This window comes from Cygnus atratus, chromosome 26 (assembly GCF_013377495.2).
Source record: "Cygnus atratus isolate AKBS03 ecotype Queensland, Australia chromosome 26, CAtr_DNAZoo_HiC_assembly, whole genome shotgun sequence".
NCBI lineage: Eukaryota > Metazoa > Chordata > Aves > Anseriformes > Anatidae > Cygnus > Cygnus atratus.
The window spans coordinates 689,768-716,220 of NC_066387.1; the positions used below are offsets into that span (position 1 = coordinate 689,768).

Consider the following 26,453-nt stretch of genomic DNA (forward strand, 5'->3'; position numbering starts at 1 on the left):
GCGGAAGAAGGGGCTGTGAGAATGTGCTTTTATTTTTAAAGGGCTATTTAAAGATTTATGCAGCTCTGTGGAGAGCCTTAAACGGTACGTGCCCCTGCCTCAGTCGGTGTTAAACGCCTCAGCCCGGGAAGTGCCGAGGAGAGAACAGCGTGGCGCTGAGCGCGCGACAAACCCTCCTCCCCAAAAGTGCTGCCCTCTTACTTGGAGAGGGGGAGCACATGGGATGAGGGCTGTGGGCACCGCACATCTCCCTGCTTTGTGCTGATCACAGTTAGAGGCTGTGCTCTGCTTTTTTCCTCCCCTCCCATTAACCCCTGCAGCCCGGTCCTCCGGTGGAGGCAAAGGGCTGCGGAGCTCGATGCTGGTTTTGGTTTTTTTTTTTGCTTCCTTCGGTCTGAGGCTGGAAAATAGGAAAATAAAGGCAGGGCTGGAGCCTTTGGGTGATGCCTGGCGCGTGAGGAGGTGCCTTCCTCGCAGCAAACCGTGTCTGCGTGTTTGTGCCTGGCAAACACAGCAATTCAAAAGCTCTCCACGCTTTTATTCTGAACCCTTTTTTTGTGCCTGAATGAGCTGGACGGAGCCATTAAGAAATGTGAGAGGTGGCAAGGACGAGCACGCATGTTCTCAAAGCCTCGTCCCTCCTTTTATTTATTTTATTTTTAGCTCTGTTCAGCTGATAATGGTGCGGTGGGAGAGGGCTGTGCGAACAGCCCCAGCGCTGGGTCACTGCCTTCCGCGGGGGCAGGCAGTTGCCAAGACTTCATCCGATGGCGAATTTTTATTTTCATTAATTTGAACGTCAGCAACTGTCATTGGTGAAGGAGGTAAAATTAGCTTGCAATTCACCCTCCCTCCTCGGCATCCATAATAGACTCCTGGGATTGTTCTTTTCAGGCAGGGTGGGAGGGGGAGGAGGGAATAGTCACACAAAAGACAAATGAACTGTTTAGGGTGGGTTTTTTTCTTCCCTCCCCAGTCAGAAATGTTAATTGACTTGGCCCAAGTTCAGCTGAAGGAGGGGAAGGATAAGTGTTCAGCTTGGCTTTGAAGGGGGTTACTGGAGTCTCTGCAGACGTGAAATTGGGGGGGGGTGGGGGGGGGAAGAGGACAGACCCTGGGCTCGGTGGGGGCACAGCCAGGCCCTGCGGGTCCTGGGCTGCCGTCCCACCAGGGGCCGAATTCCTGGAGGAATTGGGGGGGTCCAGCGTGTCCTCAGCCTCTGGGGGGGCCTCGAGCCTTTCCTGGCAAATCACCCCCGCCTTTAAGAGGTCGGGAGGTGGAAGCTGAACAGATCAAGGGCAGCTCCCTCCATGCACAGCCTGGGCCCGTGGGTACGGCCGGGGCTCCTGAGCCCCCCGCGGCCTTAGCAGCCACCTCCAGGCAGCTCAGGGCCACGCCGGCCGGGCACCTCTGCTCCTGGAGCCCCAGCAGGAGTCGGAGCTGCATTTCGGGGGGGCACAGGGCTGGGCACCCCTCCCTGAGGAGCACGGCGGGTGCCCAGCAGCACCTCTGGGGGCAGCTGATGCCTGGCGAGGCAGAAGCTCTGCCCTGCTCCGGGCGAGGAAGGTGGGTGCTGAGGGCGACTGAACCCAGAGCCCTTCGTGGCTCTCATTTCCTCTCCATCCTGAGGAGGAGGAGGAGGAGGAGGAGGAGGACTCCCTGCACGTGGCCATGGGCTGCAGCAGCCACACAGGGGGGTGCAGGAAGGGAGCAGAGCGAGCGGAGCCCGTGCAGCCCCGCTGCAGCAGCGCCGAGGGGAGCGCGGGTCCGAGGGGGACCCCGCTGGGACCCCGCTGTCTTCCTCGGGCACCTCTCCCCCCCGTGTCCCCTTCCTCCCCACGCAGTGGGGTGATCACTGGCGCAAGTGGCGAGATGACGTGCCGCCCGGCCTTGGCGGAGAAAGGATTGAGCATCCTTTAAAGAAAATTATCCATAATCGTCTTACAGCCTTCGCTTCCACTCAGCCCTCTGAGTCATAACTGAAGGGCCCTGGAGCGTGACGTTCCTGCTGGAAGGAAATTGCCTCGGCTGGATCCGGTGGGGGGAGCTGGGAACCTGACGAATCCTTCCAGCAGCCCCGATCCTTCCATCGGCCCATCTGGGGGACGCATAGCGGTGCCGTGGGGAGCGGGGGCGATGTGCGCAGTGGCATCCCCTCGTTCCCCTCATCCCCTCCTGCTCCAGCCAGGGCTGTGCTGGGGGGGTCCCGTGTCGCTCCCTGACCCCGGGGCTGTGACCTGAGCCCTGTCCAGCTGCGGTGGCAGGCGGATCCCTCGGGGAATGGCTCCGCAGCCGCCGTGCTGAGTCACACCGAGCTGCTCCTGCGGGGGGGACAACGGGGCTGCTCCGAGCAGGTGGAGCGCGAGCCGTGCTCCGGCTGGACGTCCCCTCCAGGGGCCGGGGTGTGCCTGAGCTCCTGGGGGGTACCTGATGTCCTGCGGGTGGTACCTGAGCTCCTGGGGGGGTGCCTGAGCTCCTGCGTGCCGCTCAGGGTGGTTGTGCCCCTCTGGGGGTGAAGCCGATCATTCGGTGCGGCGTAAAAGCCAGGTCTGTGCCCTACAGCCCCGCTAAGCCCCTGGGAGCCCTGCGGGGGGATGCACAGGGCTGTGACTTGTCCCCTCTAGGGAGAAGGCCACCGAGGGGAGAGGAGAGCAGCCTCTGGGGCTGGGGGCACGGGGTTCTCCTGCCTTGGGGGCCTGTGCCAGCCGTGCCCGCGGCCCTCGCTCGTTGCCTCTGGTTCCTCGTGCGCTGACTGCACGCTGGGCACCGCCAGCTGCTGCGTGGCAGAGAAACGGGGCAAAGGCAGCCCTCGCTCGTGCGCCTGGGAGGGAGATGAGGTCTCGGGGCTGTGTCTCCTGCGGTCCTCGAGGGCTCTGAAGCCAGCCCTGGCTTGGCTTTGGGCGACGGGAGGCGCGGGGCCGAGCAGAGGCGATGCCCCGCAGGGGGAAGGCGGCTGCCGGCCTGACGCCTGGCTCCCCTTGCAGGACAGGTGCCTGAGGAGGAGGCCGGGCAGAACGGGCAGAGCCGCGGCAGGGCGCTGCCCAAGGCCGTCTGCATGAACGGGACGGAGCCGGGGCAGCTGAGCACCAAATCCAAGGCGGAGCGGCGGGCCAGCGCCTCTTCCAACCCCTCGCGCAAGGCCTGCTCGGCCAGCAGCAAGATCCGCAAGCTCTCCACCTGCAAGCAGCAGTGAGCCGGGAGCGCCCGCGCTCCGCACAGGTACGGCCGCGGCGGGCGGGCACCCGAGGGAGTCCCCGGGGGCGTGCACGGGGGTTTGTGGCCCCGGCTGGGGAGAGGGGGGGGGGGTCTGGGGGCGCCCCTCTCCTCGGCACCAGAGCCCCCCGCGTTCTCCCCTGCGCTGCTCCCGACGTCGCTGCCGCCCTCCTGCCCGCGAGGAGCAAAGCCCCCGGGGCTGCAGGGGGGTGCTGAGCGTGGGGCAGAGCCTCCTGGGGGGGGGGGTTCCCGGGGGTCCCCCCAGGACCGGGAGGTGCCCGGGTCAGCCCCGGGGCTGCACCGGCCGTGCCCAAGCCCCATCCTCCCCCTGCTCGGGCGCCCAGGGAAGCTGAGAGCCCTCCCTGCTCCCCCCCCTCCTTTTTCCGGCTCGTTCCTCCGCTCTGCAGCCCTGTCCCCTTCTTCCCACCCCTCATTCATAAGTGAGCCAGCGATGACTCACGCTCAGCGCTCATCCACCCCCGTCCTCACGCTCGCGCTCGTCACCGGCGCTCCGCGGGGCTGAGGCTCTGTTATCTGTTTGGATCACGACCAGCTTTGTGGTGTGAAAAAAGCCAGAAATAAAAGCCCGTTCCTCCCCCTGCAGCTGTCAGACCCGCGCTCAGCCCGGGTGGCAGCTTTAATCTTTAATTCATGGCTGGGAGTGAGTCACCTGCGCGGGGAGTTACTGCGCTGCCAGCAAACGCCTCGGCTCCGGGTCTCCCCGGGGAGCTGCTGCTCCTCGCGCCCCTTCCCGCTCGGTGACCACAGCCGGGGGGGGGGGCTCGGCTCAGGGTGGGTTTGGGGGTCCCAAGAAGCCCGGTGGGGTCATCGCCTCCCATTTCCTCCCGGGTGAACTGCAGGGACGGGCGGGTTCGCAGCCGCCTGCTCCCGACGCTGCCCTTCCCTTGGTGCCATCCCGCGGGCACGAGGCGCCCCTTCCCCGCAGGGACGCCGCCCGTGGGCTCCGCTTCCTCCTCTCGATTTCCCTGCCCAGCTTCAGGGCCGGGCCTGGGGCTCCCCCACCGAAGGGTTGGGCAAGCGCTCGCCCCCTCCCCAGCCCCGGGGCTGCTCACACCCCACCGCCGGGGGCTGGGGGGGGGTCCCCAAGGTGCCCGCGGTCGCTGCAGGGGCAGAGCCGGGTTCGGGCCCCGCTGCCCTCCCCAACCTCCTCTTGTTTCTCCTCCACGCAGCATCCCAGGGCCTGGGCCGCCCGCGCCCCGCGTCCTCACCCATCTCGGCATCTCTCCTGGGAGCGGACTGTGCTTGCGACCCAAAAACCAAGGAAACCAACCGAGGAAAACGCCCCCACCCTCCCCGCGGCCCCCCCCGCTACGGACAGCGCCAGGAGCTGATGGGGCGAGACCCCCCCCGGACGGAGAAACCTCCGGCTGCGAAGATGCTGCCCCCCCCGCCCCAATCACTCTTTGCCAATCAAGACACTGATTCTGTTTTTAATTTTGCGATGGGAAGGGTGGGACGGGGCCGGGGGGCGGGGGGACCTGCGCCCCTCTCCCCGCCCTGGCTGTGTAGAAGTCGTGCAAAGCCATTGCCGTGCACTTTATGTTTTAGACTACTGTTATATATTATATATTTTCCTCTTTTTTTTTTTGTTTATATTTGCGGTATATTTAGAGATTCCTACACATCGTGATGTGTTTAAAATAAACCAGATGAGGAAAAAAAAAAAAAACAGGTATTAAGACAAAGCAAAACTCTATTAAACCTGCATGCTGTAAAAGGGCTCGGAAAAGGGAATGGGTGCGTTCAGCGTATTTTTTTTCCTTTTTTTTTTTTTTTTTAAAAGAAAAAGAAATAAAGTGGAAACAGAGAGGTGGGTTTCATGATGTCCTTCCTCCTGCCGCAGGCGGGTGCTGGGGAAACGCGCCCTGCCCGGAGCTGCGGTGGGCGAGCAGGGGAGGAAACGGCCCGGCGGGGGCAGGAAGGCGAGAACCAAGCTCGGAGAGGTCACAGCTTTTTTGTTGTTGTTGTTCTTTTTTTTCTCCTTTGTTCATAGACTTAAAAACGCTGAGTTGTAGTCGGAGTTAGTGCTTTGGACAGAGACTTGCAGAGGGGAAGGAGGGACCCGGCTTCTTTACTCGCATGCAATAGGGGCGCTGCGGAGGGGGCGCGGGGCAGGACCGCGGTGCTGAGGGGGGGCCCTCGGCCGTGCCCCGTCCCGCCCCGCTGCCGAGCCCCCCCGTAACACAGCTTGGGCTTCTTTCTCCTTTTTTTTTTTTTTTCACCCATCCATTGAAACATAAATAAATTAAAAACAAACCAAACACAATAAAAAGCGAACCCCAGGAGCAGCAGCATCCACCTCTGTAAAAATCAATAAATAACCTCTGAGTGCGCTGAGCCCCTGGGGGGGGGGGGGGTCACCCGTGGCACGTGCCAGCTCGGACCCCCCCTCGCATCTCATCACCATGTGCTGGGAAGGGACAGCACCGGGGACAGGCAAAGGATGGCCCCAGGGGGCTCCAGCCTCCCCAGCCCCCAGGATGCTGCTGCTCTGGGGGCCACAGCTTGCCTGGGCCCCCCCAGGGGATGCACAGGCCCCCTCCCAGCATCCTCCTGCTCCAGCACAGCAGCCCCAGGCCCCGCTTCCAGTTCAGGCCCCAGGCTCCCTGCAGTGCTGGGGCTGCTCGCGGGCACAATCCCTGCTCCCCCAATGACGGCTCCCCTGCGAGAACAGTCCCCAGCTGACAGGGCAGCCTTATTGCTTGTTAAAAAAAAAAAAAAACAAAAAAAAAACACCAAAAAACAGCGAGAGGGGAGAGCGTAGCTGCTACACAGCTCTGCTGCGAGGTAAGGATTAGGCCTCAGCTCGGTTCGGGGGTTTATTAGCAAAGTCCCTCGGCGCCAGCCTCCTGGCACGCGCCCTGCTCCACCTCTGCGCCCTGCCGGCACCCAGGGCCCGGCGGCTCCTCGCTCCCGCGAGCACCGGGGCTCGGCCACCCCGCGCTGCCGGCCCCCTGCGGCGGGGTGGGCATGGCCAGGGGCCCCCACGCGCCCGCCTGGCCTTCCCCGCGCCGGGGCCGCCCGTCCCGTGGCGCCCCGCGTGCCGCGCACCGGCTGCTCCCCCCGCGCCCCTTGCCGGGGTCTCTGCCCCCTCGGTGCCAGGCTTAGACGGGGCTGTGGTTGGGGGGGGCGTCGCTGGCCGCCACGGCCACCGCGCGCTCTGTGCTCTCGGCCGCCTTCCTCAGGTGGCCGTAGAGCCGCTCCTCGAGGCCGCCGGTGATTTTGTCCATCAGCTCCGAGCCGGGGCCCAGCCCCAGGCACTGCCCGGGGCTGGGGCAGTCGTCCCCGCCGGGCTCGGGGCTGGCCTTGGGCTCGGGGGCCGCCTCGCCGGGCTCCTCCACGATCACCTGGATCTCGGGGTCGGGCAGCGGCGAGGCGCCGGGGTCCCCCTCGGCCGCCTCCGCCGCCTCCTCGTCGCCGGCGCTGACGATGCGGGGCAGGGGGCTGTGGAAGCGGGCGTCCAGGGGGTAGTTGGCGCTGTCCCCGCGGCGCAGGGGCGTGCGGTGCCGCTCCAGCGCGGGGTAGCGCACGCCGGGGTCGCTGTACTGCTTGGCGTGCTGCCACTGCTTGCGCAGGTGGGTGCGCGAGCGGTGCTTCCCCCGCAGCGGCGACTCGTCGAACTGCGGGTCGTGGCGCACGAAGGCGTTGAAGAGCGCGTCCGTCTTCTCGTCGATGCTGTAGTCCCGCCGGGGCGGCGCCTCCCGCCCCGCCAACATCTGCCCGTACGGGGACCAGGCCAGGGGGCTGTGGGGACGGAGGGGACCCCTGCCCACCGCGCCCCGGGCTGCGCTCCCCTCGTCTTCCTCCTCCTCCTCTTCCTCCTCCTCCTCCTCCTCCTCCTCCGGCTCCCGGCCCTCGAAGCTCTCGAAGATGGTGCCTTTCCGCCCCGCGCTGGTGAAGCAAATGCGCTTCTCCGAGGCCGTCTGGTCCTTGGGGTGCCCCTCCTCGCCCCCCCGGCTGGGCGCCTCGATGGAGGCGTAGCCGCTGTCCATCTGCAGCAGCTTGCGCGTGCCGGGCTCCGACTCCTCCTGCTTGGGCCGACCCCAGAGCTTCTCCTCGGGGCCTTCGGCCTCGTCCAGGGAGGAGGAGGGGCAGGGGGCCACGCCGCCGGCAGAGGAGACGCTGTCCCCGCCGTCACTGCGCACCGAGTCCTGGTCGTTGCTCCGCTCGGAGGAGGCGTACAGCTCCAGCGAGGCGCGCAGGCTCCAGATGTCGTGGTAGGCGCTGGGCTGCTCCGGGGCACCGGCCTCGCTCGCACCCCCCTCGCCCGGCTCTAGCCTGCGGGCACCACCGGGCGTCACGGCAGGGATGGGGACGGGGACGGGGACAGCCCCGCACGCAGGGGAGGCACCAGCTCAGCACCTGCAGGCTTGGTGGCGACACCTCAGTGCCGTGTGGTCCCCAGGCCCCCTGCCCGCACCCCGTGCCCCCCACCCCAGCTCCCATCACCCCAGGCCCCGCCGCCCCCCCGAAGGCAGGGGACCCCCATGCACCCGCCCCGTCCCCTCTATCTACTGAAAAATACCTGCCGAGAGAGGGTGGGGGGCTGGCGGGGGAGGGCAGGAAGGGGCCGCCCGCGGGGTGGAAGGCGACGTCGTCGGTGCGGGCGATGTACTGGATGATGTCGGTCTGGTGAGGGTCCCGGTCCTCCTGGTCCATGCTCTCGCTCGCCGCCCGCTGCCGCTGGAACTGGCGCCGCTTGGGGGACCCTGGGGGGGCGCAGGGCAGGGGTGGGGGCACGGTCGCATCCCTGCGGGGAGGTTCCCCCGCCGCCCCCCCAGCTCCCACCTCTCGTGTCCAGGCTGGACGCCCGCTGGGTGCTCTCCAGCTTCCACTTCTTGATCTTGAAGTAGGGGCTGGCCCCGTCCAGGCTGGCGTGGCGGCGCAGGCGGGTGAAGAACTGCAGGACGGTGCCCTGGGGGGGGGCTGGGGGGGCGTCCCCGGGGCTGGCACTGCCCCCGCCAGCCCCCTTCCCGCTCCTGGGCGCTGCGGCAAACTGGGGGCATTGGGGGGGGGGGGGCTGTGAGTGTCGGCTCCGGGAGCAGCCAGGCACGGCCCTCCCAGCCCCCCCCAGCCCCGCTCCTTTGTCCTGCTCCTGCAGCTCAGCTGGGCGATGCACAAATGGCCCCTGGGGCAGGGGATGGAGACAGGGCAGGGGGGGCAGAGCCTATTTCTAGCTGGATGCCCCCCCATCAATCCTAAAAGCACGGAGCAGGGGGGCCCAGCAGCCCCTCCAGGCATGGGGCCATCCCCGTGCTGTCAGACTGGGGGGAGCAGAATGGTGCTGAGCCCGCTGAGCCCCTTCCCCTGCCCGCCCCAGCCCCCGGCCCCCAGCCCGCACTCACCGAGGGTCCCTCCCCGGAGTCGGAGGAGGCGGAGGGGCTGGCCTCGGCGAAGCTGGTGTCCACGGTGGAGTTGTAGGTGTCCCCGGGCAGCGCCGAGCTGGGGCACACGGCGTGGCTGGGCAGCGCCGGCTGCGGCAGGGCCCCCGCGGGGGGCTGCGGGGCACAGCTCGCTCAGGGGGCTTTGCCGCGGGGTCGGGGTCCGCTGCACCCCACAGCCCCCACCCCTGCATCCCTTCCACTCCCCCCAGCTGCATCCCAGCGCGATGCCCGGTCCCTGTGCCGACCCCCCCCGGCCCCGTCCCCAGGGGGCTCACCTGGAAGATGGCGAGGCCGGGCTTGGGGGGGGGCAGGCGGGGGGTCATGGCCAGGCTGTTCTCGCTGGACTCGCACTCGTGGATGGTGACGATCTTGAGGGCGGGCGGCGGGAGGTGCAGGTGGGTCAGGCGGGCATTCTTCAGGTGGTGGAAGTCCCCCTCCGTCAGCGTGTACCTGCGGGCACGCCGGGTCAGGGGGCGGCCCCAGCCCCCTGCCTGCCCCCCCCCCCCCAGACCCCCCCCCCGGCCCAGCCCTTCACCTCCTCCCCTTCTCCTGGGTCTTCTTGCCCTGGTCAAAGAGCGCGGCCTCGTTGAAGGAGACGCGGCGGGCAGTGGAGGAGCTGGAGGACAGGAACCGCTCGGTCTCCACATCCCGGTAGCTGGAGGACGAGAGGCAGTCGGGGTCCTCCACTTTGATGGTGATGTCTGCGGAGAGGAGCCGGGGTGGGGGGGGGGGGTCAGAGCCACCAGCCCCCCCCTCTGTGGGGCATGCTGGCTTCCCAGCTGAGGCCGGGCAAACTCGCTGCACGGCTGCGTGCCGGCCCTGCTGGGACAGCGGCTGGGGGGTGCAGGGGGTGCGCTGCCAGCCCTGTCCCAGCACTGGGGCGCAGCGCCGTGAGCAGGACCCGCTGTGCCCCCCCCAGGAGCAGCCGGTGCCGCGGTGGGCGATGGACGGCAGCAGCACCCCCAGCCCCAGCGCAGCGCTCACCCTGGGCCGGCTGCGAGTCGTCCAGGTAGCTGGTGTTGGTTTTCTCGGGGTCATCGCTGGCCCTGCGGGGGGAGAGGATGCTGCGAGGTGCCCCACGCCGCGGGAAGCCGTACCGGCACCGCGAAGGGCGCTGGGGCCTCTCGCGGGGCCCTTGGCGGTGCCACAGAGCCCCGGGGGCAGCGGCACCACCCGTCCCCACGGACCTGGAGTGCCGGCGGTCGGCCTCGCAGCAGCGGCGGCAGATGATCAGGATGCCGGAGAGCAGGACCAGGGTGCCCCCGATGAAGATGGAGAGCAGGGCGAGGAGCAGCACGTAGCCATCCTGCGGGGACACCTCGCCGGGCACCGCCTGCGCGGGGAGAGACACCGGGGGCTTGGGGTTGGGGGGGTGACACGAACACGTGCTTTGGTCTGGGGGGGGCCCTCCCGAGGCTGGTGCTGAGCGCTGCTCCCCTGAGATGCCCGCGCTCCCCCGCCGCCTCCAGGCCTGCTGCCGGCTGCGGGGACCTGCCTTCACCAAGGCAACCGCAGCCGGGGTGGGGGCAGAGCCGCCAGCGGCCCCCGCGCCCAGCGGGAACGGGGACGGGACCCCGGCCCCTGCTTTTTGGACACCCCCCTCCCAGCGCTGCGAGCCCGGAGCTCGGTGTCTGCGGGGGCTGAAGGGGGCACGGGGAGGTGCCGCCGACCTCCGGGAGCGGGTGACGGCAGGACGGGAGGATGCCGCCACCCCCATCCCGCGCACGGACCCCGTCCCTGTCCCCGTGGCCGCATCCTGACTCTCCCTGTCCCCGCACCCCAGGCTCGTATCCCACCCCAGTCCCTACGGCTGCATCCTGGGCTCAGCTCCCATCCCTGTCCCCGGCCCCCCAGCCCCACGCAGACCCCACAAGCCCCCCCCCCAGCCCCCCCAGCACCCCGAGGCCGTGCCGCTCACCGTGGCGCTCTCGGTCGCGTTGTCCCAGGGGGTCGGCTCATCGCTCATGGTCCGAGCCAGCCCGGGCGCGTCCTGGGCCGCTGCGAGACAAAGTGGGGGGCCGCGCTGGGATGGGGGGCACCGGAACGATGGGGGGGGGCAAGGGGGGGACGGGGAGGGTTGGGGGGGGGGGGCTCCTGCCGGGCCCCGGGCCCTGCCCGGCACCGTGGTGCGGAGCTGCCGGGAGGGACCGGAGGGGAGGGACGGGGATGAAGGGATGGAGGAGGGTGTGGTCAGCACGGATGGAGGCCGGGGCGAGGATGGAGGCCGGCACCGAGGGAGGCCGCCAGGGACGGCGGCCGGGCCCCGGGGTGGGGTTGGGGAGGACACCGGGAGGGGACCGATCCTGCCCGGGCTCTGCCTCTCCCCCCACCCCCCCCGCAGCCGCTGCCCCCCGCGCAACGAGAGGGAGTGGGCGGGGGGGCGGCGCTGGGGGGGGGGGGGGGTTCTGAGTCAGCCCCGCAGCGGCTCCGCCACCGGGGGGGGGCACCGGGGCCCCACCGGGGAGGGGAAGGGGCCGGGAAGGGCCGAGCCCCCTCCCCCCGGGCAGCGGGGCCGGGCGGACAGACGGACCGGCAGACGGATGGACGGAAAGCGGCGGCCTTCGGGAACCGGGCTGGGCCCCCCCGGGCCCCCCCGCAGGGTCCGCGGAGCCGTGTCCGTGGGGCCGTGTCCGTGGGTCCCGGGGGATGCTGTCGCCGTGGGGAGCCGCGTGCTCCGGGCGGGGGGGGCGCGGCAAAACCGCCCAAAATCGGGGCACAGAAAAATGTGAATGGAGCCGGGGGGGGGGGGGCAGCGTGGGGAGGGGTTACCGGGGAACCGGGGGGCGGGGAGAACCCCGAGCCCGCACCGGCCCCGGGCATCCCCCAGCCCCCCCCCCGCGACCCCCGGGGACTCCCCCACGACCCCGGCTGGGCCCGTGGAGGGCGGGGGGGCCGCGGTGCCGCGTGGGGCGGCCCCCCCCGGGTGGGACCCGGCTGGGCGCCCCCTGCCCCGTGGGGGGGGGCGTGAAGAATGCCCCCGCTGTTCCCCCATCATGGAGGAATTCGGTCTCCATGGCGACCCGGCGGGAACAGGACGGCCATTGTCTGGACAGCGGCGGGGGGGCCGCGGCCGGGCCCCCCCGGGCTGTCCCCACGCCGGCCCCCGGGGGCACCGGGCAGGGCTGAGCCCCCCCCGCGGGGCACCGGGCAGGGGCGGGACGGATCCTGCCCCGCTGCCCCCCCCCGATGCTGCGGCACCCCCGGGACCCCCCCGGGGGGCTGCACCCGGCCTGGGGAGGGGGCTGCGGGCAGCGGGGGGGGGGGGGGGGGCTGCGGGCGGGGGGCTGCGGGCAGCGCCGGTGACAGCGGGACGGAGCCCCCGGGAGCCCCGAGCGCAGCGGGCGGTGGGGTTGGCTGGGCCGGGCTCCCCCCCCTGTCGCGCCGGCTCCGTCTGTCGCGATAGCGGCGGGGTCGGACACTCACCTAGAGCCGGGGCCGGGGCTCCATCGCCGCCGCCGCGCTCGGTGCGGCCCCGGATTTATGAATGAACCGGGGCCGCCCCCGCGCGGCGCGGCCGTCACGTGGGGACGGGGCTGCCCCGGCCCTGCCCGCACCGGCACGCCGCCCGCCCCCGGCCCTGCCCGCCCCGCAGCCCCTGCCCCACGGCCCCCTGCCCCACGGCCATACCTGCCCTATAGCTCGGTAGTCCTCTACTCCATAGCCCCCCTGCCCTATAGCCCCCTGCCCTACAGCTCCCTGCCCCATAGCCCCCTGCCCTATAGCTCGGTAGTCCTCCACCCCACAGCCCCCCTGCCCTATAGCCCCCTGCCCTACAGCCCTCTACCCCACAGCCTCCTGCCCGCCCCATAGCCCCCTACCCCCACCAGCCCCCTGCTCACCCCCGCAGCATCACAGCCCCTCCCGCCCCCACCACTACAGCCCAGCCCGGTGCATACACCCTACCCCCCCCCCCATCACCAAACCGACTCCGACCCTACAATAAACACCAGAAATAAACACCGGGGGGGGGCGGACCGCGCGGGAGAACTACATCTCCCATGCGCCCCAGCGGCCCGCCCCGTGACGTCACGCGCCCGGCGCCCCACGGGCCGTGTAGTCGCGCGGCGCGGGGCGGGCCGGGAGGCGGCGGGGAGGACTACAACTCCCGGCGTGCCCCGCGCCACCCCCCGCCTCTCCGCTCGCCCTTGCCCGGCCCGGCCCGTGCCCGCCGCCGCCGCCGCCGCCGCCGCCATGTTGTGCGCCCGCCGCCTCCTGCGCCTCGCCGCGCTGCCGCCGCCCCGGGCCCGCTCCTACGCCGAGCCCGCGGCCGGGCCGGCCGCCATGGCCTTCACCTTCGCCTCCCCCACGCAGGTAGGAGGCGGAGGGCGGCGGGCGGCGGGTCCCGGGGCCGCGGTGACCTCCCAATGTCCGCCCGGTCCCGTCCCGTCCCGTCCCGGCCGCTCTCTCCCCGCAGGTGTTCTACAACGGCGCCGCCGTGAAGCAGGTGGACGTGCCCACCCTCACCGGCTCCTTCGGCATCCTGGCGGCCCACGTCCCCACGCTGCAGGTCCTCAAGCCCGGCGTGGTGACGGTGTACGGCGAGGACGGGGCGGCCACCAAGTACTTCGGTGAGGGACGGGGACGGGGGGGCTGCCACCGGGCGCTGCGGGGCCGGGAGGGACCGGTGAGGGATGGGGACGGGGGAGCTGTCACAGGGCTCTGCGGGGCCGGGAGGGCCCCATGTGGCGCCGGGGGTCTGTGCCCAGCAGCTGGCGGAGGCACGGCTGGCTGGGGGCCGAGATCCGCTGCAGAAGAGGGGGCTCGGCACAAGGCGCTTGTTTGCGGTTCAGGTTTTCTTCTGCTCAGAGGTCACTGGATCGTAGAACCATAAAAAAGCTTGGAAAAGACCTTCAAGACGTCTGGTCTAAGCGTCGCCCTGCTACCGACATGCCATGCTAAACCGTGTCCCCAGGCACCACGTCCAGCCTTTCCCTTGCAGAGCTTCCTCTGCTTTACCTCTCTCCTAGTTAACCCAAGGCTAACACTGCCTTGGGGCTTGGGGAACGTCACAGGAGGGCTTTGAGGTTTTACTTTGGCAAAGGGAGCTTGGGGCTCCCCGAGGTCTCCTTGCCAGAGCTGCCCTGCGTGCTGACCCCGCTGGCAGCCCTGCCTGACGCCGCTGTGCCTTCGCAGTGAGCAGCGGCTCCGTCACGGTCAACGCGGACTCCACCGTGCAGGTGCTGGCAGAGGAGGCGGTGACGATGGACATGCTGGACCTGGCTGTGAGTACCGCGTCCCCGCAGCCAGGAGGTTTTGCTCCCCGCTTCTCTCCTGCGGGGCGCTCGTCTCGGGAGCTTCCTGTAGCTGCGGAGCGCGCATACCAAGACCCGGGGCTGTGCCTTCACCCCCAGCTTCCCCGTCGGCGCCCACCGATCGGGATCAAAGGCTGCTCCTCCCCGGCAGGCTGCGGGGAGAGGAAGCCGTGCAGTCGCGAACCCTTCCCCAGGCCACATCCCTGCCCTCGGACAGATGCTGATCTGGCCCCTCCCCACCCCTCTTCATCTCGGGAACAGCTTTTCCACAGCAGGGCCTGGTGATAAGGTGCCTGCTGCCAGCCCGGCACGTAAACAGGCTCCTGCAGCCCGCGTGGGGCCCCGTGCGTGGGGCTGATGACTGCAGCGTGTGGGGGGTGATGAATTGAGGGCTGTGAGACAGCCACCCGCCCTGCGGTGGTCTCTCGGTGACACATTCCTTGTGCTCTCGTGTTCAGACTGCAAAATCAAACCTGGAGAAGGCCATTTCAGAGGTGGCTGCCGCGTCTGATGAAGCTGCTAAAGCAGAAGCTCAGATTAAAGTAGAAGCCAACGAAGCCCTTGTAAAAGCCCTGGCGTAATCTGGTAAGCGTCACCTACGTCCTCGCTGAGACTTCCAGACCCGCTCTCAGTCCTTGCTCCCTGCTGCCCACGGGGAGCTTCCCCTCGCCGTAGCCAGGCTGCGTGGGGGGCCTGAGGGCTTGTGCCTGGCGTTTCGGGAGCTGTGACACGTTTAGGGAGCAGTGACACGAGGGCTGCCCCTCTCGGCCCCTCCGTCAGCGCCGGGGGACGCGGCGGGGCCCTGCTCGGAGCCGTCCCGGGGCCGCTAGATGGCAGCAGGGCCCGGTGCTGTGCCGTGGCGCTGGAGCGGGCGGCAGCCTGCGGTCACGAGCGGGGCCTCGCCGCTGCCTCCAGGTCCCCGCTGGGACAGGCAGCCCGGGGCTGGCCGCGCGAGCAGCCTGCGTGCCTGGGGCCCCGGAGGGAGTGGTGCGGCCTCTACTCCGCGTACACTCCCTTCCACTGCAAACAAACAGCTTCTGTCTCGGGGGAGGCGAGGCAAGGCTGCTTACCTCGTGGCCCATTTTCTCTGTACCCTGCTAAGACTCTGCCTCATCTCTTTTCTTCCCACGTGCTGGCAGTTGGAAGGCTTTCTGCGCGGCAGCGTGCGCGCTGTGCCTGGCAGGTGAGTCACGGAGCCTCAGACGGCCTCTCTCCAGAGCAGGTACAGCAGGGCAGCAGCTCCCCCGTGTCTCCCCGATCTCTGCTCCCTCCGCTCTTTGGCCCTTGAGGTCAGGTCTGAGAGTTTGCTTGCAGCCATTTAGCAACGCGAGCGAGGCCTCGGATCGGGATCCTGCTCCGCCGAGCCCACCCCACGTTAAAACCAGCTCCGCCTCTGTGTGTTGCAGGAATCCCACTGTCGCTGCAGAAAAACCCCAGACTGTCCTACTTGTTCTGGCTTCCCCGTTTGTACAGATGGTGCGGGACAAATGGAGGCGGAGAAACCGCTCTGATCAATTAAAAGGAAATGCAATCCTGTCTTGTGGCATGTCACCTTCTTCTGAGGCGTCAAACTGCAGCTCGAGCTGCGCCGGCGGCTGGGAGCGTGGGGCAGGGTCAGTTGGGGTGCGGGCGCTGTGCTGAGGTGCACCTCCAGCACTGCTCGGGGTTCTGCTGCGCCACCCCATGGGAGATTTTCACCCCGGGTTTATCAGGCAGATTTTATAGCTCCCTCCCTGTGCTGTCAGCCACCTCCACTGCCAGTAATCCACCTGGACAGCAGGATTAGGGCAGCACGGGAGGAGGCTTCTGCAGGGCAGCGCAGGTCTCTGCCAAAGGCTTCCTGTTGTGCCTCCCCCGCCCTGTTTTTGCTCAGCCTCCCGGCTCTGCTGCCGCAGGAATCGCGTCAGCCCTTGCTGTTTCTTCGCGGTCCTTCCTGCAGCTGGACAGCAGCTGCCCAGCTCTGCCCCCTTTCCCCGCTGCCGTGGGCTGTTTGCACGTGCGGGTGGCGTGCGGAGCAGGGGGAAGTCTCCCTCTGCTCCTCCGAGACAGGCTCGGTGCGAGAGGGAAGCAGATGCTCTGCTTGGTGGGAGCCTTTCCTCAGCCTGTGCGGCTGGGGGGGGGGGGGTGCTGGCAACGCTCTGCTGGAGCTGCCGGCTGCTTTGGGGCTTCCCAGCACAGCCCCGGCGTCCTCAGTGCCGGGAGGAACCCGGAGCTGCTCCCCTGTCTGCAGCGAGCTCGCCAGTCCCCGCGTGCCTCACGAAACACGGCGCTGCTGGGAAGGAGCAGGTTGGAGCGAGGGGCCCGAGGACGCGCGTCGCCGCCGGCACCATCCAGCGAGGCTCCGCGCTCGGTGCCGTCCTCCCTGCGCCTCCCGAGGGGGATTTCGGGTTCCCGCTGCTGCACAAACCCTCCTGGCTCGGGGTGGGTGGGGGGGGAAAGCCGAGCGTGCAGCATGACCGTCCCTCCTTGCTCCAGTTCCCTTTCCCCTCGCACCGCTCACTCCCCGCCTGCCCTCCCGCGGCCCCGCAGCCCCTGGGGGGGGGCTCGGCTATTTTCGGCGCTGCCACCCAGGATGTAATCTCGGCTGCCTCCTCCTCTCCCCGCCACCTCCTCCCCCTCCTCTCGCTCTCTCTTGTCTTTCTCTCCCCCCCCCCCTCCACAAGTGATCAAAAATAGGCCTGTGGTGTTAAATTTCTCACTCTGGAGCTTATTAAAAGCCTCTGAGTGCCTGACGCTGAGCCTATTTGAAGATCAGCCGGCTTCCCAGTTCCTGAGCTGCTCCAGTGCCTTTTTCTTCCCTTTCCCTCTCTTTGCCCTTTTTTTTTTTTTTTTTTTGAAGGTCATACGTTGCGCCGTGCATAAGCGAAGCCTCAAAGTCAGGACGAGTGCTAATTAAAACGTCTCGGGAATAACTGGGGACGGGTGGCCCTGCTCCCTCTTCCGCTCCCTCTCGCTCTCCCCTGTCCCCGGTTTCTATTTGCGGCGTGCGTGAGCCTCCCTCGACACACGCAGCCGCTCTCTTTCCGACGGAAGGTGGCTGATTTTTTTTTTTTTATATTTTATTTTTTTCTCATCTAATGGAAGAGCGTTGGCGAGGCCGGGAAGCTGGGGAAACGGCCAGCTGCTATTTTTAGGATGGGAAAAAAAGTGTCTCCGTCAGCGTCCTCTCACCAGCTCTTCCCACTGCCTCCTGCCAGCTCCAGCAGAGACAGGGGGGTGCCGGGGGGGGGGGGTCAAGCACGGATCCAGCCCTGCCGGGGCCCTCCCCAGCGTGCCGCCTGCTGGGACTTGTAGTCTGATTTTGGGGGCGAGCGGCGGGGGGCTCCTCTGTCCTGAGAGCCCCTGGGGATGGCTGCGTCCCCTCCGTGCCTCGGGAGCTGCTCGTTGCCCCAGGCTGCGGGCAGGGGGCTTGCACCCGTCCTGCTCTGCCCCCCCCTGCGGCCTCAGCTCCCGGCCTCTCCCCTGCCTCGTCCTCCCCAGCCCTGCCGCGGGTCTGGCTGGGCGCGGAGCAGCCTCTCCTCGTCCCCCGGCTCGCCGCGCTGCGCTCCCTCTGCCCACGCCGCGAGCCGCCGCCGGTCGCGGCCCGCTGGGGGCCAAGAAATCGCTCCGGCTGCTCGGAGCGGCTGGGTGGGAGGCGAGGCCCCTCCTCGTGCAGGGCACCGCCGCTGCAGGGGACGGGGGGGGGGATGTGCGTGCGCCCCTGGTGTGAGCCAGCAGGTGACCGTCCCCGTCCTCTCCTCCCCAAACTGTGCTGCCTCGGGGAGCTGCGGTACCGAGGTGCTCGGCGATCCCCGGGGTGCCGGAACGCACCCGGGGGGGGGGGGGGGGTGCAGCCCCCGTCCTCCTCGCAGGCGGGGTGAGAGCCCTGTCCCTGCTGCGTTTTGGGGTCTGAGAGGTGTCAGAGACCCCGCAGCGGGTACCGAGGCACTTCCCTGTCCCTGCACTTTGCCCTTGCTCCGGGCAGGAGCCGTGCAGCTGCGGGGCCGCGGGCTGGGACGTGTGGGGTCAGCGGCAGCGGCGTCACGGGGCTTGGGCTCCATCTGCCTCGGCCGCCCCGGGGCGCGGTGGGCAGCAGGGCTGGAAAACGGCGTGAGCGGGGCCGCGGCACCCGCGTCCTCCCTTTCCACCCGGCGCTTTCACCCATGACTTGAGTCTTCTGCTGCCAGATGGAGGGTGGGGAGCGGGGCCGGGGAGGCTCGGAAAGTGAAGCATCACCATCGCTGCCGGCGGCTCTTCTCGTGGGGGACGATTTCCGAGAGGGGCTGGGCGCTGCCGGCCGCATCTCCCGGCACTGCCATCCCCTCCCAGCGCTTGGCCACACGGTGTTTCCACGGTCCCACCCGGATCCCAAAATGCAGGGGAAAGGTTTGAGCTCTCCGCAGGAAAAAAAAAAAAAAAAAAAAAAAAAAAACCAAACCCGAAGCCCGCCGCAGCCCCAGGATTCCCCTGGCTCCCGGCGGCACTGACTCATCTGGCAGAGCCGCCCCTTTCCCTGCCCAAACCCGCGGTGCTTCGGATCCTGCCCGGCCTCTCGCAGCCTCGTGCCACGCGTTGCAACATCGGGGTGCGGGGGCTGCCCGGCGCCCCTGATCCTGCCGGGGGAAGGGGTGCTGAGCACGGAGCTGGGCCCCCCTCAGGGCCAGCAGCACCCACCTGCCCCTGCCAGGGCTTTGTGCCCCCCCCAAGGTCGTGGCCATGGGCGCCCCGGCGTGGGAAGGTCAGCAGAGGCTCTGCCAGCGCGAGCCCAGCTGCGTCCTTGGGCCACGTCGCCCTTGGGTGGCTCGAAGGCCGTATCCTCGCACTTCCTTCTCCGGGGGGAGCGCTGCTGTAATGATTAACCCGCGCTGCCGCAGCTGTTCCGTCCTGCAGCCTTTTTCCTCTCGGTTTCCAGCACTGGAAAATGCTCCTCTTCCGCACGCCTCCCACGCGTGCTGCCCTGTCCCGGCGGTGGGAGCGTAGGGGGGAAAAATCCCTGCTGCGAGGGGCCGAAAGCAGCCCCCCAGCCCCATCCCGGGGCGCTGTGCCGGCAGATGGCAGTGGAGCCATGGGGAGCCCCCGCCCATCTCCCCGCCAGCTTCACCCCGAAATGTGGGCGAGGGCGCGAGCACCGGCGGGTGCTGCGGAGGGCGGGCGCTGCAGCCGGCAGGACGCTGCTTGTCCCGGTGCCTGCCCCGCGGCTCGCGGTCCAGCAGCCTCGCAGCGCCGCGCTGGCGAGCGCAGCAAACCCTTGGCCCGGGGCGGGTGCTCCCCAGGGGAAACCGAGGCACCGGTGGGGAAAGCCGGGACGGGGCGCAGGAGTCTCGCTCTTCCCCCAGAGCACCTCGGGGTGCTGTGGGTGCCCCCGCCAGGCACGGGGAGCTTCGCCCCGGGGAGCTACAGGGCCGGGAGCGGGGCAGCGGGGGCGGCGCGTCCCCCCCGGGCTCCCAGGTGCCTTGGCAGGGCTCGGGGATCCCGGGGGCCGCGGGCGCAGCCCTCGCTCGGGGCAGCTTTGGCGGCCGCTGGCGCTTGGCTTCACCGGAGCCAGCCCAGCGCTGCGGGGTGCACGGGGGCCACCGGCTCGGCTGGGGCACGCGCCCCCGTGGTGGGGGTCCTGGCAAAGCCCCCCCCCGGCTCTGCCACCCCCTGCCCGGGGCCGTGACCCATGCGGGGCAGGGGGAGGCCGGGAGGAAGCGGCTGCCAGCTGGGCTCGACGCCGGCTACAAAGGCGGCCCAGAAAGCCCGAGCGGAATGAGGTGGCGCCCGGCCAGGTTCCCACGGCGGCCCCGGTTAAGAAAATACACCCGGAGCTGGTGGCGGTTGCCGCAGTGACGGGCCGGGTGCTGTGCCACTGGGGGGGGCACGGCCGGACCCAGGTGTGCACAGCCAGGACCCCGACGTGGGCCACAAGGGCCGGGTGGCGGGAGCTGGGCACCGGTGGGGACCAAAGGTTCCTGCCCTGGCTCCTGCTGCCCCTGCCAGCCTTTGATGTGCCGGGACTTCGCCCTTGGTAAAGCTGGGAGGCTCCCGAGGAGCTCCAGGCTGCAGCCCGCTGAGGTCCCGGCACCCAGCACCACCGAGGTCTCGGCACCCAGCGCCACCAAGGTCCTGGCACCCAGCACTGCCAAGCGGGGCGAGCACGGAGCCGGTGTCCCCGTGGCCTCCCCACTGCCTGCTCCACCACGAGGCCGCCCTCACCTCCGGCCCTGAGCCCCCCGCTCCTCGCCGGGCCGCGGGGAGGAAGCGGCCGCAGCTGCCTGCGCCGGTGGGGCTCTTCCTGGCGGGGCTGGCGCCGGCTGGGGCCCGGGGTGGGGAAGGGAAGCCGGGGGGAGCCGGGGAGGCTGCCCTCAGGAATGCCCCCGCGCCGCGCTTTCATCCCCGCTGCCTCAAAGGCCGCCTGTGTGCAGGAGCGGCCGCCCCCCGGCCGGGTATAAATAGCCGGGATTGAGGCCTGGCGTGACACTGGAGTCCCTTCTGCCACCGCCACCTTGGGCGCCCCCCCCCCGCGGGACCTCAATGGGGGCATTGTGCGCCCGCGGCCCCGCGGGCACGTCCCCGGCAGCTGCTCGGCGTGACCCCGGCTGCTTCCCCCCTCGTGCCAAGGCCACCGCGGGGCCGCGAGGCCATGGGGCGCCCCGGCGGGGAGGGGACGCGGGTCCCCACCGCCCTCCTGCCCGGGCAGGTGAGGCCGTGCCCGCTCCCTGCACCTCTGGGGCGAGGGCTCCCCATCCTCCCGTCCCCATCCCTGTCCCCACCGGGCCGGCTCTGCCCCGGCCCCGCCGCCCCCTCCCTTCCCGGGCAGCGCCGGCAGCTGCTGTGGGGCGTAATGACAGGGTGTGCCTGCCCCGGGGAGGAGAGCGCGGGGAGGGAGGCTGCTGCCACCCAGCAAGACGGGGCCAGCCGGGCGCGGAGCTTCGCCGCCTGCCGCCGGCGCGGCCACACCTGTGTGGGCTGAGCGGACCCCGCTGCTGCCCCGACCAGCTCCTTCGCGTCCCGGCTCCCCGCGGACAGGCTGCTGCAGGCTGGTCCCCCCCGGGCCAGGCAGGTGCAGGAGAACCCGGCGCAGGGATGCGGGGCACGGGGGTGCCTCTGGCCACGCTGCGCCCGCCAGGGCACGGCCGCTGCTGGCACCGCGCTTGCCCCCGGCCGGGCTCTGCTGAGGTTTTCGCGTGTGCCGGGAGCGAGGCCGTGCGCTGCCGTGGGATGTCCCTGTCCCTGCTTGCCCCTCGCCGCTTCCCCGCATTGTGTCCCCTGTCCGGCCCAACATCCTGCCGAGGCAGATGGGCCCCGACCCGGTGGCGAGCCCCGGCCAGCTGCAGCACCCGCAGCAGCCCGAGCTGTTGTGGGCACCCCAGGGGCGCAGGGTCCCGGCACGGAGCACAAGGAGCACGAGCACCCTGCACCCGGGGGCCGTGGGGACTGGGGCAGCTCTGTGGTGCGGGGAGAGGGGCCGTGACCCCGGTGAGCCGCGGTGCCCAGGCTCCGTTTGCCACCCAGCGATGCCGTGCCCCACGCCGCAGCCTGGTTCCTGGTTCCTGGGGCTCCGAGGGGGGCTCGAAACTTTCTGTGCACATCTCGGCACTGGCCAAGGGCTGTGGCTGGAGGGAGAGGAGGGGAGCTGGGCCAGGGGCTGCAGCAGCAGCACCTTCCCTTGGCAATTCACCTCAGTTACAACCCTAAGCTGAGACTTTTTGCTCTGAAGGCTGTCAGGAGCAGCCAAAGACGAGACGCAGTGCTTGGTCTCCGCTCCACAGAGGTCCCCTGCGCTGCTCTCAAGTTTCTCTTTTGCTTTTATTTGGTTCTTGTTTTCCTGAGCATGCCCCGCGTGCACGCGGGCTCCCGAGCCTCTCCTGGTGCCAGGGGGAGCGGGATCGGCGCCGCTGCGCTTTTGGCTGATCGGCGACGATGGGCTCTGCGGGGCGGGCGCTGCAGAGGTTAGAGCAGAACCCCGCTCTGCTGGTGCTCCCAAAACCACAGATGATCTAATCTCCTGCAGCCTAACCTATCGCTGCCGTATCGCATTTCCCCTCAAAACCTAATCCTGCAGAGTGCCCCACGTCACTGGGGCCCCACAGGCTGGCCCTGCCAGCAGCACCCGTGTGGGGAGCACCCACGGGCGACCTCCAGGGCTGTGCTGGGGGGGGGAGCGGGACCAGGACCGGCCTCCCCTTCCCCGGGGGGGCTTTTCCAGCCCGGGTGGCAGCAGGGCCGGTGCAGCCGGTCCGACCCGAACTCAGCCGCCTGCAGAGACCTTCTGCCTGCCTGACCCCGGCCCCAGGAGCGGGAGGGCTGCCCGGGAGCCGCCGGCCTCCCCAAGATGTTGGCCTTATCTGGAGGCCTATCTCGGCCTTGGTTTGAATCTCGCTGCAGTAAATACCCCACGGGGCCGAGTTCTGGGCACTCGTTGCACTGTGCACAGGGCAGAGGGGAAAGAAAAGAGCAAAAGGCAGCAGGCGAGCAGGGAGAGCCGTGGCACGGCACCTTCTGCCCAGTGCTCACTGCGAGCAGCTCGAGCTCCTCCGCCCCGTGTGCCTCTTTCGCCACCGCTGCCCAAGCGATTGGGGAGCTCGTTTCCTGCCCACCACCCCCCCCAGCCCGGCCGGGGGCTGTGGATGCCGGATTCCCACGATCCTTGCACACCCGAGGGGGCTCTCGGTGCCCCATGGGTGCTCTCAGCATCCACGTGCGCCGAGGAGGGGGAGAAGCGCCTGGCTCCGGGTTCTGTGGGCAGGGGGGGCTCAGGTCCGGCCCCATTTATGGCCGGGACAGCCTCTGCCTTCGTGGGTTCATGGGGTGTTGGGGCGTGCTCCTGCCCACGCGCTGCAGCGTGCGCGGTGGGTGTGAGCGGCGTTTCGGGGCAGGGCTGCCCCTGCGCCGGGCAGCGTGGACAAGGTCTCCGTTGGGAGCTGAAGGCGCTATGGGGAGACAAAGGTCTAATTAGGGGTTGTTCAGCTCTCTCTGATCCTTCCGCCCATTATCTAATCAGAGCAGGGTGTTTAGCAGGCCACGGTGTGGAGTGAGTCACTTCCCCCACCGCTGCCTCAGTTTCCCCACAGGTAGCAGAGATGAGCTGAGCCCGTCTCCCTGCAGCGCGGCTCCGTGCTGGGGAATGCGGCGCAGTGGGTCCGGCCCAGGGCTGGATTCCTCCATCTATTCTTGGCTCCCACTGACTCACCCCGACCCTGTACACGTCACTTCCCCCTTGGCCTCGATTCCCCCGAGCTGGGAAATGGGCACAGCACCATTCCGTTGCAGGCAGATGGGGCAGGTCCCGCAGAAGGACGGAGCCGGGACGGGTGATGCTCGGGGAGCTCCCGGCTGCGGGGGCCTCCCAGCGCACCGTGCCCAGCAGCTCCTTTGTGGTGACAGCGCCGGTGACACACGGGGTCCAGCTCTCATTCCCACCAGGATTTCCTGCCGCTCTTCCCAGAATAAAGCCGTGGCCCCACATCCGTGGGGGGGAGCGCGCAACCCCACGTGGCCACCGGCCAGGAACGAGCTCCACTGCCCCAAGTGGCACCAGGACCCCGGACCCGGCACAGGGCGCAGGGGCAGCACCGGGGCCATGCAGTGGGACACGGCGGTGCCCCCCACCCCGGCCAGCCCCCCTGGTGCAGGGGGGGCCGTGCAGGCGGCTCCATCACCATAAACAGGAACCGCGGCCGGGGGGAGAGCGCGGCCCAGCCGGGAAGCGAGGGGGTGCGTGTGCCCGTGACGGGATGTGTGTGAGTGGCGTGAGCCAGCGTCCGGCCAGGCCGGGGGGTGCAGCAGCTGGGCAAGCGTGCATGGACATGAGCACACACCCAGGAGTGCGTGCCAGTGTCTGTGCATGCAGCAAGCACGTGCGTGTGCATGCACAAGTGCAGCGTGCTGCGAGGCGCTGCAGAGCGGGTGCACACGCGCGTGCAGCGACGAGGCTGGGAGGAAGCGCCTCCTCCCGTCCTCAGCCCCGCTGGGCTGGGGTTTCCTGTGGCACCACCCGCCCTCGGGGCTTGTTTTCCTCCTCCCGGTCTTGCAGTTTTGGTGGGTGCCGGCCCTGGCAGAGGGCAGGGATGGTGCTGGGGAGCCTTCACGTGTGCTCGTGTCTGCGCCCTCCTGCACCCCACGCTGTGCCAGAACCCGTGGTGCATGGGGTGGCTGGACACCCCGCAGGGCCCCTATCCCTTTGGGAGCAGCCCCGGCCCCCCCGAGGCAGCAGCAGGGAGGACGGGGTGCCTGCGGCCCCGGGGCTGGCACCGTGCCCCCCGCGCGGGTGAGGTCCCTGCATTCTTGATGCGGCTCCAAGTGGAGCAGTGGGCAGGCGCGAGGGGTGGGGATGCCGCCGCGCTGAGTGTGCGCCCGCGTGTCAGCGCGTCGGGGCACCCGTGGGACGCGCCAACCCACGACCCCCTCCAGGGCTGCCCCACGCCCTCCCTCAGGGCCCCACACGGTCACCACCCCCGGCCCTTGGCACAGGCTTGGGCTCTGCAGGACCCCGGCTGGGTGCCAGCCCTGTCCCCACCCTCCGTGCAGGCGAGACGGGGCAGACACCCGTGGGTTGAGCCCTGGGGGTGCGCTCACCGCCTGGCGGTGCCCCCCCTCCAGCCAGACACCCCCCAGGCAGCCACACTGAGCCCCCCCCCGGCCATGGGGCAGGAGGTGTGGGGCTGAGGGATGGGCGCAGGGGATGCTGCGCCCCAATGCTGCGCCCCGAAGTGGGGCAGCAGACTACACCCCCCACAATGCACTGTGGGAACCCACTGACCCCACCCACTGTGGGGTGGCATGGGGCATTATGGGATGGGTAGTCCCCGGGGGGGGCGGGCTGTGGGGCAGGAGCAGGATGGGGCAGCAGGGCCGGCGGTGGTGCCTTACGGAAGCCCTGCCTGAGGCGACCCCGCTCGATGCCCCCAGGGCACCCCTGTGCCCGTCACCCTGGGCTCAGCCGGGGCGAGGCAAGGGCAGGGGCAGGCTGGGGGGATTTGGGGGAGCCCCTGGGCGAGGGGTGTTGGGGAGCAGCCCCGGGACGGCGGCGGAGGCGCGGTGCAGCGCGGGCGGTGCTGGCTCGTGGCCGGAGCTTGCTCAGCTTCTCTCTTGCCCGGGCTGGACCACAAAACGCCCGAGCTGGAGCTGAGGGCTGGGCGGAGGGGGTTGCATTTCCCTCTGATTTAGGAGCCCGGGTCAGCCGAGGAGCCAGGTTCAGCGCGCAGCCAAGGAGGCTGCCGAAATCCCAGGTCCTTCCCCTCCCCTGGGCTGGCAACTTGCTCAAGCATTTGTAATAATAATAATGATAATAATAATAATAATAACAACAACAACAACAGGCTGAGTTGTCATCTGACTCCTGGAGCCGGTGATTTAAAGCAGACCAACAAATGTCGCGGTGTCTGAGAAACCACCGCGCGGTGCTGAGCACAGACGGGGCCGCATCCAGCCTGGGCGCTGCGGAGGCCGGCGAGGGGCTTTCCAGGGACCAGGGGGTGCTGGGGCTCCACGGTGCTCTCAGCTGTACCGGGCAGGGGTCCCTCACCCAGGACCCCCTTCCCACCCCGTGCCCACATTTCGGGGGGCTTCGGGTTTTCCCCCTGCCCGCCCCACGCAGAGCTGGGCTGGCTGCGGGCGGGGGGCGAGGCGGGGACATGTCCCGGCCCTGCGGTGCTGGCGCTGGGGCCAGCTGGCCGCCCGTGCCTGGTCCCGAGAGGAGCCAGGCTGCACCCGGGCCAAGCCCGCGTGCTGCGGCCGGCGAGGGGAAGGAATCAAATCCCAGCCCGGGCCAAGGGGGTGGTGCCGGCCACGGGACCGGCAGCGCGCCAGGGCTGGCAGGGAGCTGCTCGCCCTGCGTCAGCGGGGACGGGGAGCGCAGCGTCCCGGAGGGGGCCGTGAGCTCAGGGCGCCCAGAATAGTCCTGCCCTCAGCACCGGCAGCGGGGCCGCGGCACGGCCAAGTATGGCCCCGCACCTGGGCTCGGCGTGCTGCTATATCCAGAGGGATTCGCCATCCTTCCCGGGGCCGGGGCCAGGCCGCGTGGCTGTGGCTCACGAGCTCGGCAGCCGGGGTCCAGCAGCAGGCGAGCAGCCCCCCGCCGCGCTGGGGTCACCGCTGCCCGCGGGCAGCTCCGGGCTCCTGCACCCCGCAGCGGGTGCTGCCCGAGTCACCCCCTTTTGGTGACTTCACCTCAGGGCTCGCCCGGCCTCAGCTCACCGGGCACCGGGGCCCCACAGGGCTGTGGGGTGCCCCAGAGATGGGGCCCGGCCGTGAGGCCAGGCTGGGCCACCGGGGCTGGCTGCCAAGGTGTCCCCAGGCGGCGATGCGTGGACGCGCTGCCAAGGGCCACCAGGACACGTCCCCGAAAGCCGGGAAGCACACGGAGCCGATTGTGTGTTTCTAAGGACACGCCTGGGTGTTTACAGCCCCACCAGCGTCACCGACACAGCACCGTTGTCCTGCCCAAGGACACCCCGCCACCCGCCCCGAGCCGCCTGCCCTGGGGCAGCCCCCAGCCCGAATGGGTGGGGGGGCTCCATCCGTGGGGGGGGGCTCCTTCCCGGATCAGCACCGGGAGGGTGGGGATTGCAGCTCCTTACTCACAGCGGTGGCTCACCTGAGCACACGGGGTACCCTGAGTCAC

General features: G+C 69.4%; 3 protein-coding genes across 5 annotated transcripts in view; 2 read left to right on the forward strand and 1 right to left on the reverse strand.

The window, feature by feature from the left end:
• STK11 (serine/threonine kinase 11) overlaps positions 1 to 5,041 on the forward strand; it is a 38,393-nt gene extending 33,352 nt beyond the window's left edge. For both annotated transcript variants that reach the window (XM_035569990.2, XM_035569991.1), the window contains exons 9-10: positions 2,985 to 3,219; positions 4,404 to 5,041. In XM_035569990.2, the coding sequence (XP_035425883.1) occupies positions 2,985 to 3,193 (209 nt within the window). In that variant the 3' untranslated portion in view covers positions 3,194 to 3,219; positions 4,404 to 5,041. The remainder of the gene's footprint in view (positions 1 to 2,984; positions 3,220 to 4,403) is intronic.
• A 140-nt stretch (positions 5,042 to 5,181) lies between these two features.
• On the reverse strand, positions 5,182 to 12,109 carry CBARP (CACN subunit beta associated regulatory protein). The gene is made up of 10 exons (XM_035569944.2): positions 12,042 to 12,109; positions 10,537 to 10,616; positions 9,806 to 9,951; positions 9,603 to 9,664; positions 9,154 to 9,319; positions 8,894 to 9,068; positions 8,580 to 8,732; positions 8,023 to 8,230; positions 7,760 to 7,943; positions 5,182 to 7,512 (listed from the first exon to the last, which is right to left on the reverse strand). Exons 2-10 carry the CDS (start codon positions 10,582 to 10,584, stop codon positions 6,339 to 6,341), a joined length of 2,316 nt encoding a protein of 771 aa, XP_035425837.1. The 5' UTR covers positions 10,585 to 10,616; positions 12,042 to 12,109; the 3' UTR covers positions 5,182 to 6,338.
• Positions 12,110 to 12,752: 643 nt separating this feature from the next.
• Positions 12,753 to 15,406, forward strand: ATP5F1D (ATP synthase F1 subunit delta). 2 transcript variants are annotated; one of them, XR_004782154.2, is made up of 5 exons: positions 12,753 to 12,929; positions 13,033 to 13,186; positions 13,752 to 14,455; positions 15,010 to 15,053; positions 15,277 to 15,406. XR_004782154.2 is itself a non-coding variant. In XM_035569936.2 (5 exons), the coding sequence occupies exons 1-4, from the start codon at positions 12,810 to 12,812 to the stop codon at positions 14,449 to 14,451; spliced, it is 486 nt and encodes a 161-aa protein (XP_035425829.1). In that variant the 5' UTR covers positions 12,769 to 12,809; the 3' UTR covers positions 14,452 to 14,455; positions 15,277 to 15,406. The 2 variants fall into 2 exon arrangements, 1 of the variants encoding a protein (XP_035425829.1); XM_035569936.2 differs by lacking the exon at positions 15,010 to 15,053 and having other exon boundaries at positions 12,769 to 12,929; positions 13,752 to 13,840; positions 14,329 to 14,455.
• Positions 15,407 to 26,453: the final 11,047 nt, after the last annotated feature.

What these genes read in the sequence shown, in the direction of transcription:
- CBARP (XM_035569944.2), bottom strand. Translation starts at nt 10,584, where the DNA reads ATGAGCGATGAGCCGACCCCCTGGGACAACGCGACCGAGAGCGCCACG. An exon ending in ACCCAGGAGAAGGGGAGGAG is followed by an intron (nt 9,069 to 9,153) that starts GTGAAGGGCTGG and finishes GCGTGCCCGCAG; the next exon opens with GTACACGCTGACGGAGGGGG. An exon ending in CCCCCACCCTCTCTCGGCAG is followed by an intron (nt 7,513 to 7,759) that starts GTATTTTTCAGT and finishes TGGTGCCCGCAG; the next exon opens with GCTAGAGCCGGGCGAGGGGG.
- ATP5F1D (XM_035569936.2), top strand. Translation starts at nt 12,810, where the DNA reads ATGTTGTGCGCCCGCCGCCTCCTGCGCCTCGCCGCGCTGCCGCCGCCC. An exon ending in GGCGGCCACCAAGTACTTCG is followed by an intron (nt 13,187 to 13,751) that starts GTGAGGGACGGG and finishes GTGCCTTCGCAG; the next exon opens with TGAGCAGCGGCTCCGTCACG. An exon ending in TGGACATGCTGGACCTGGCT is followed by an intron (nt 13,841 to 14,328) that starts GTGAGTACCGCG and finishes TCTCGTGTTCAG; the next exon opens with ACTGCAAAATCAAACCTGGA.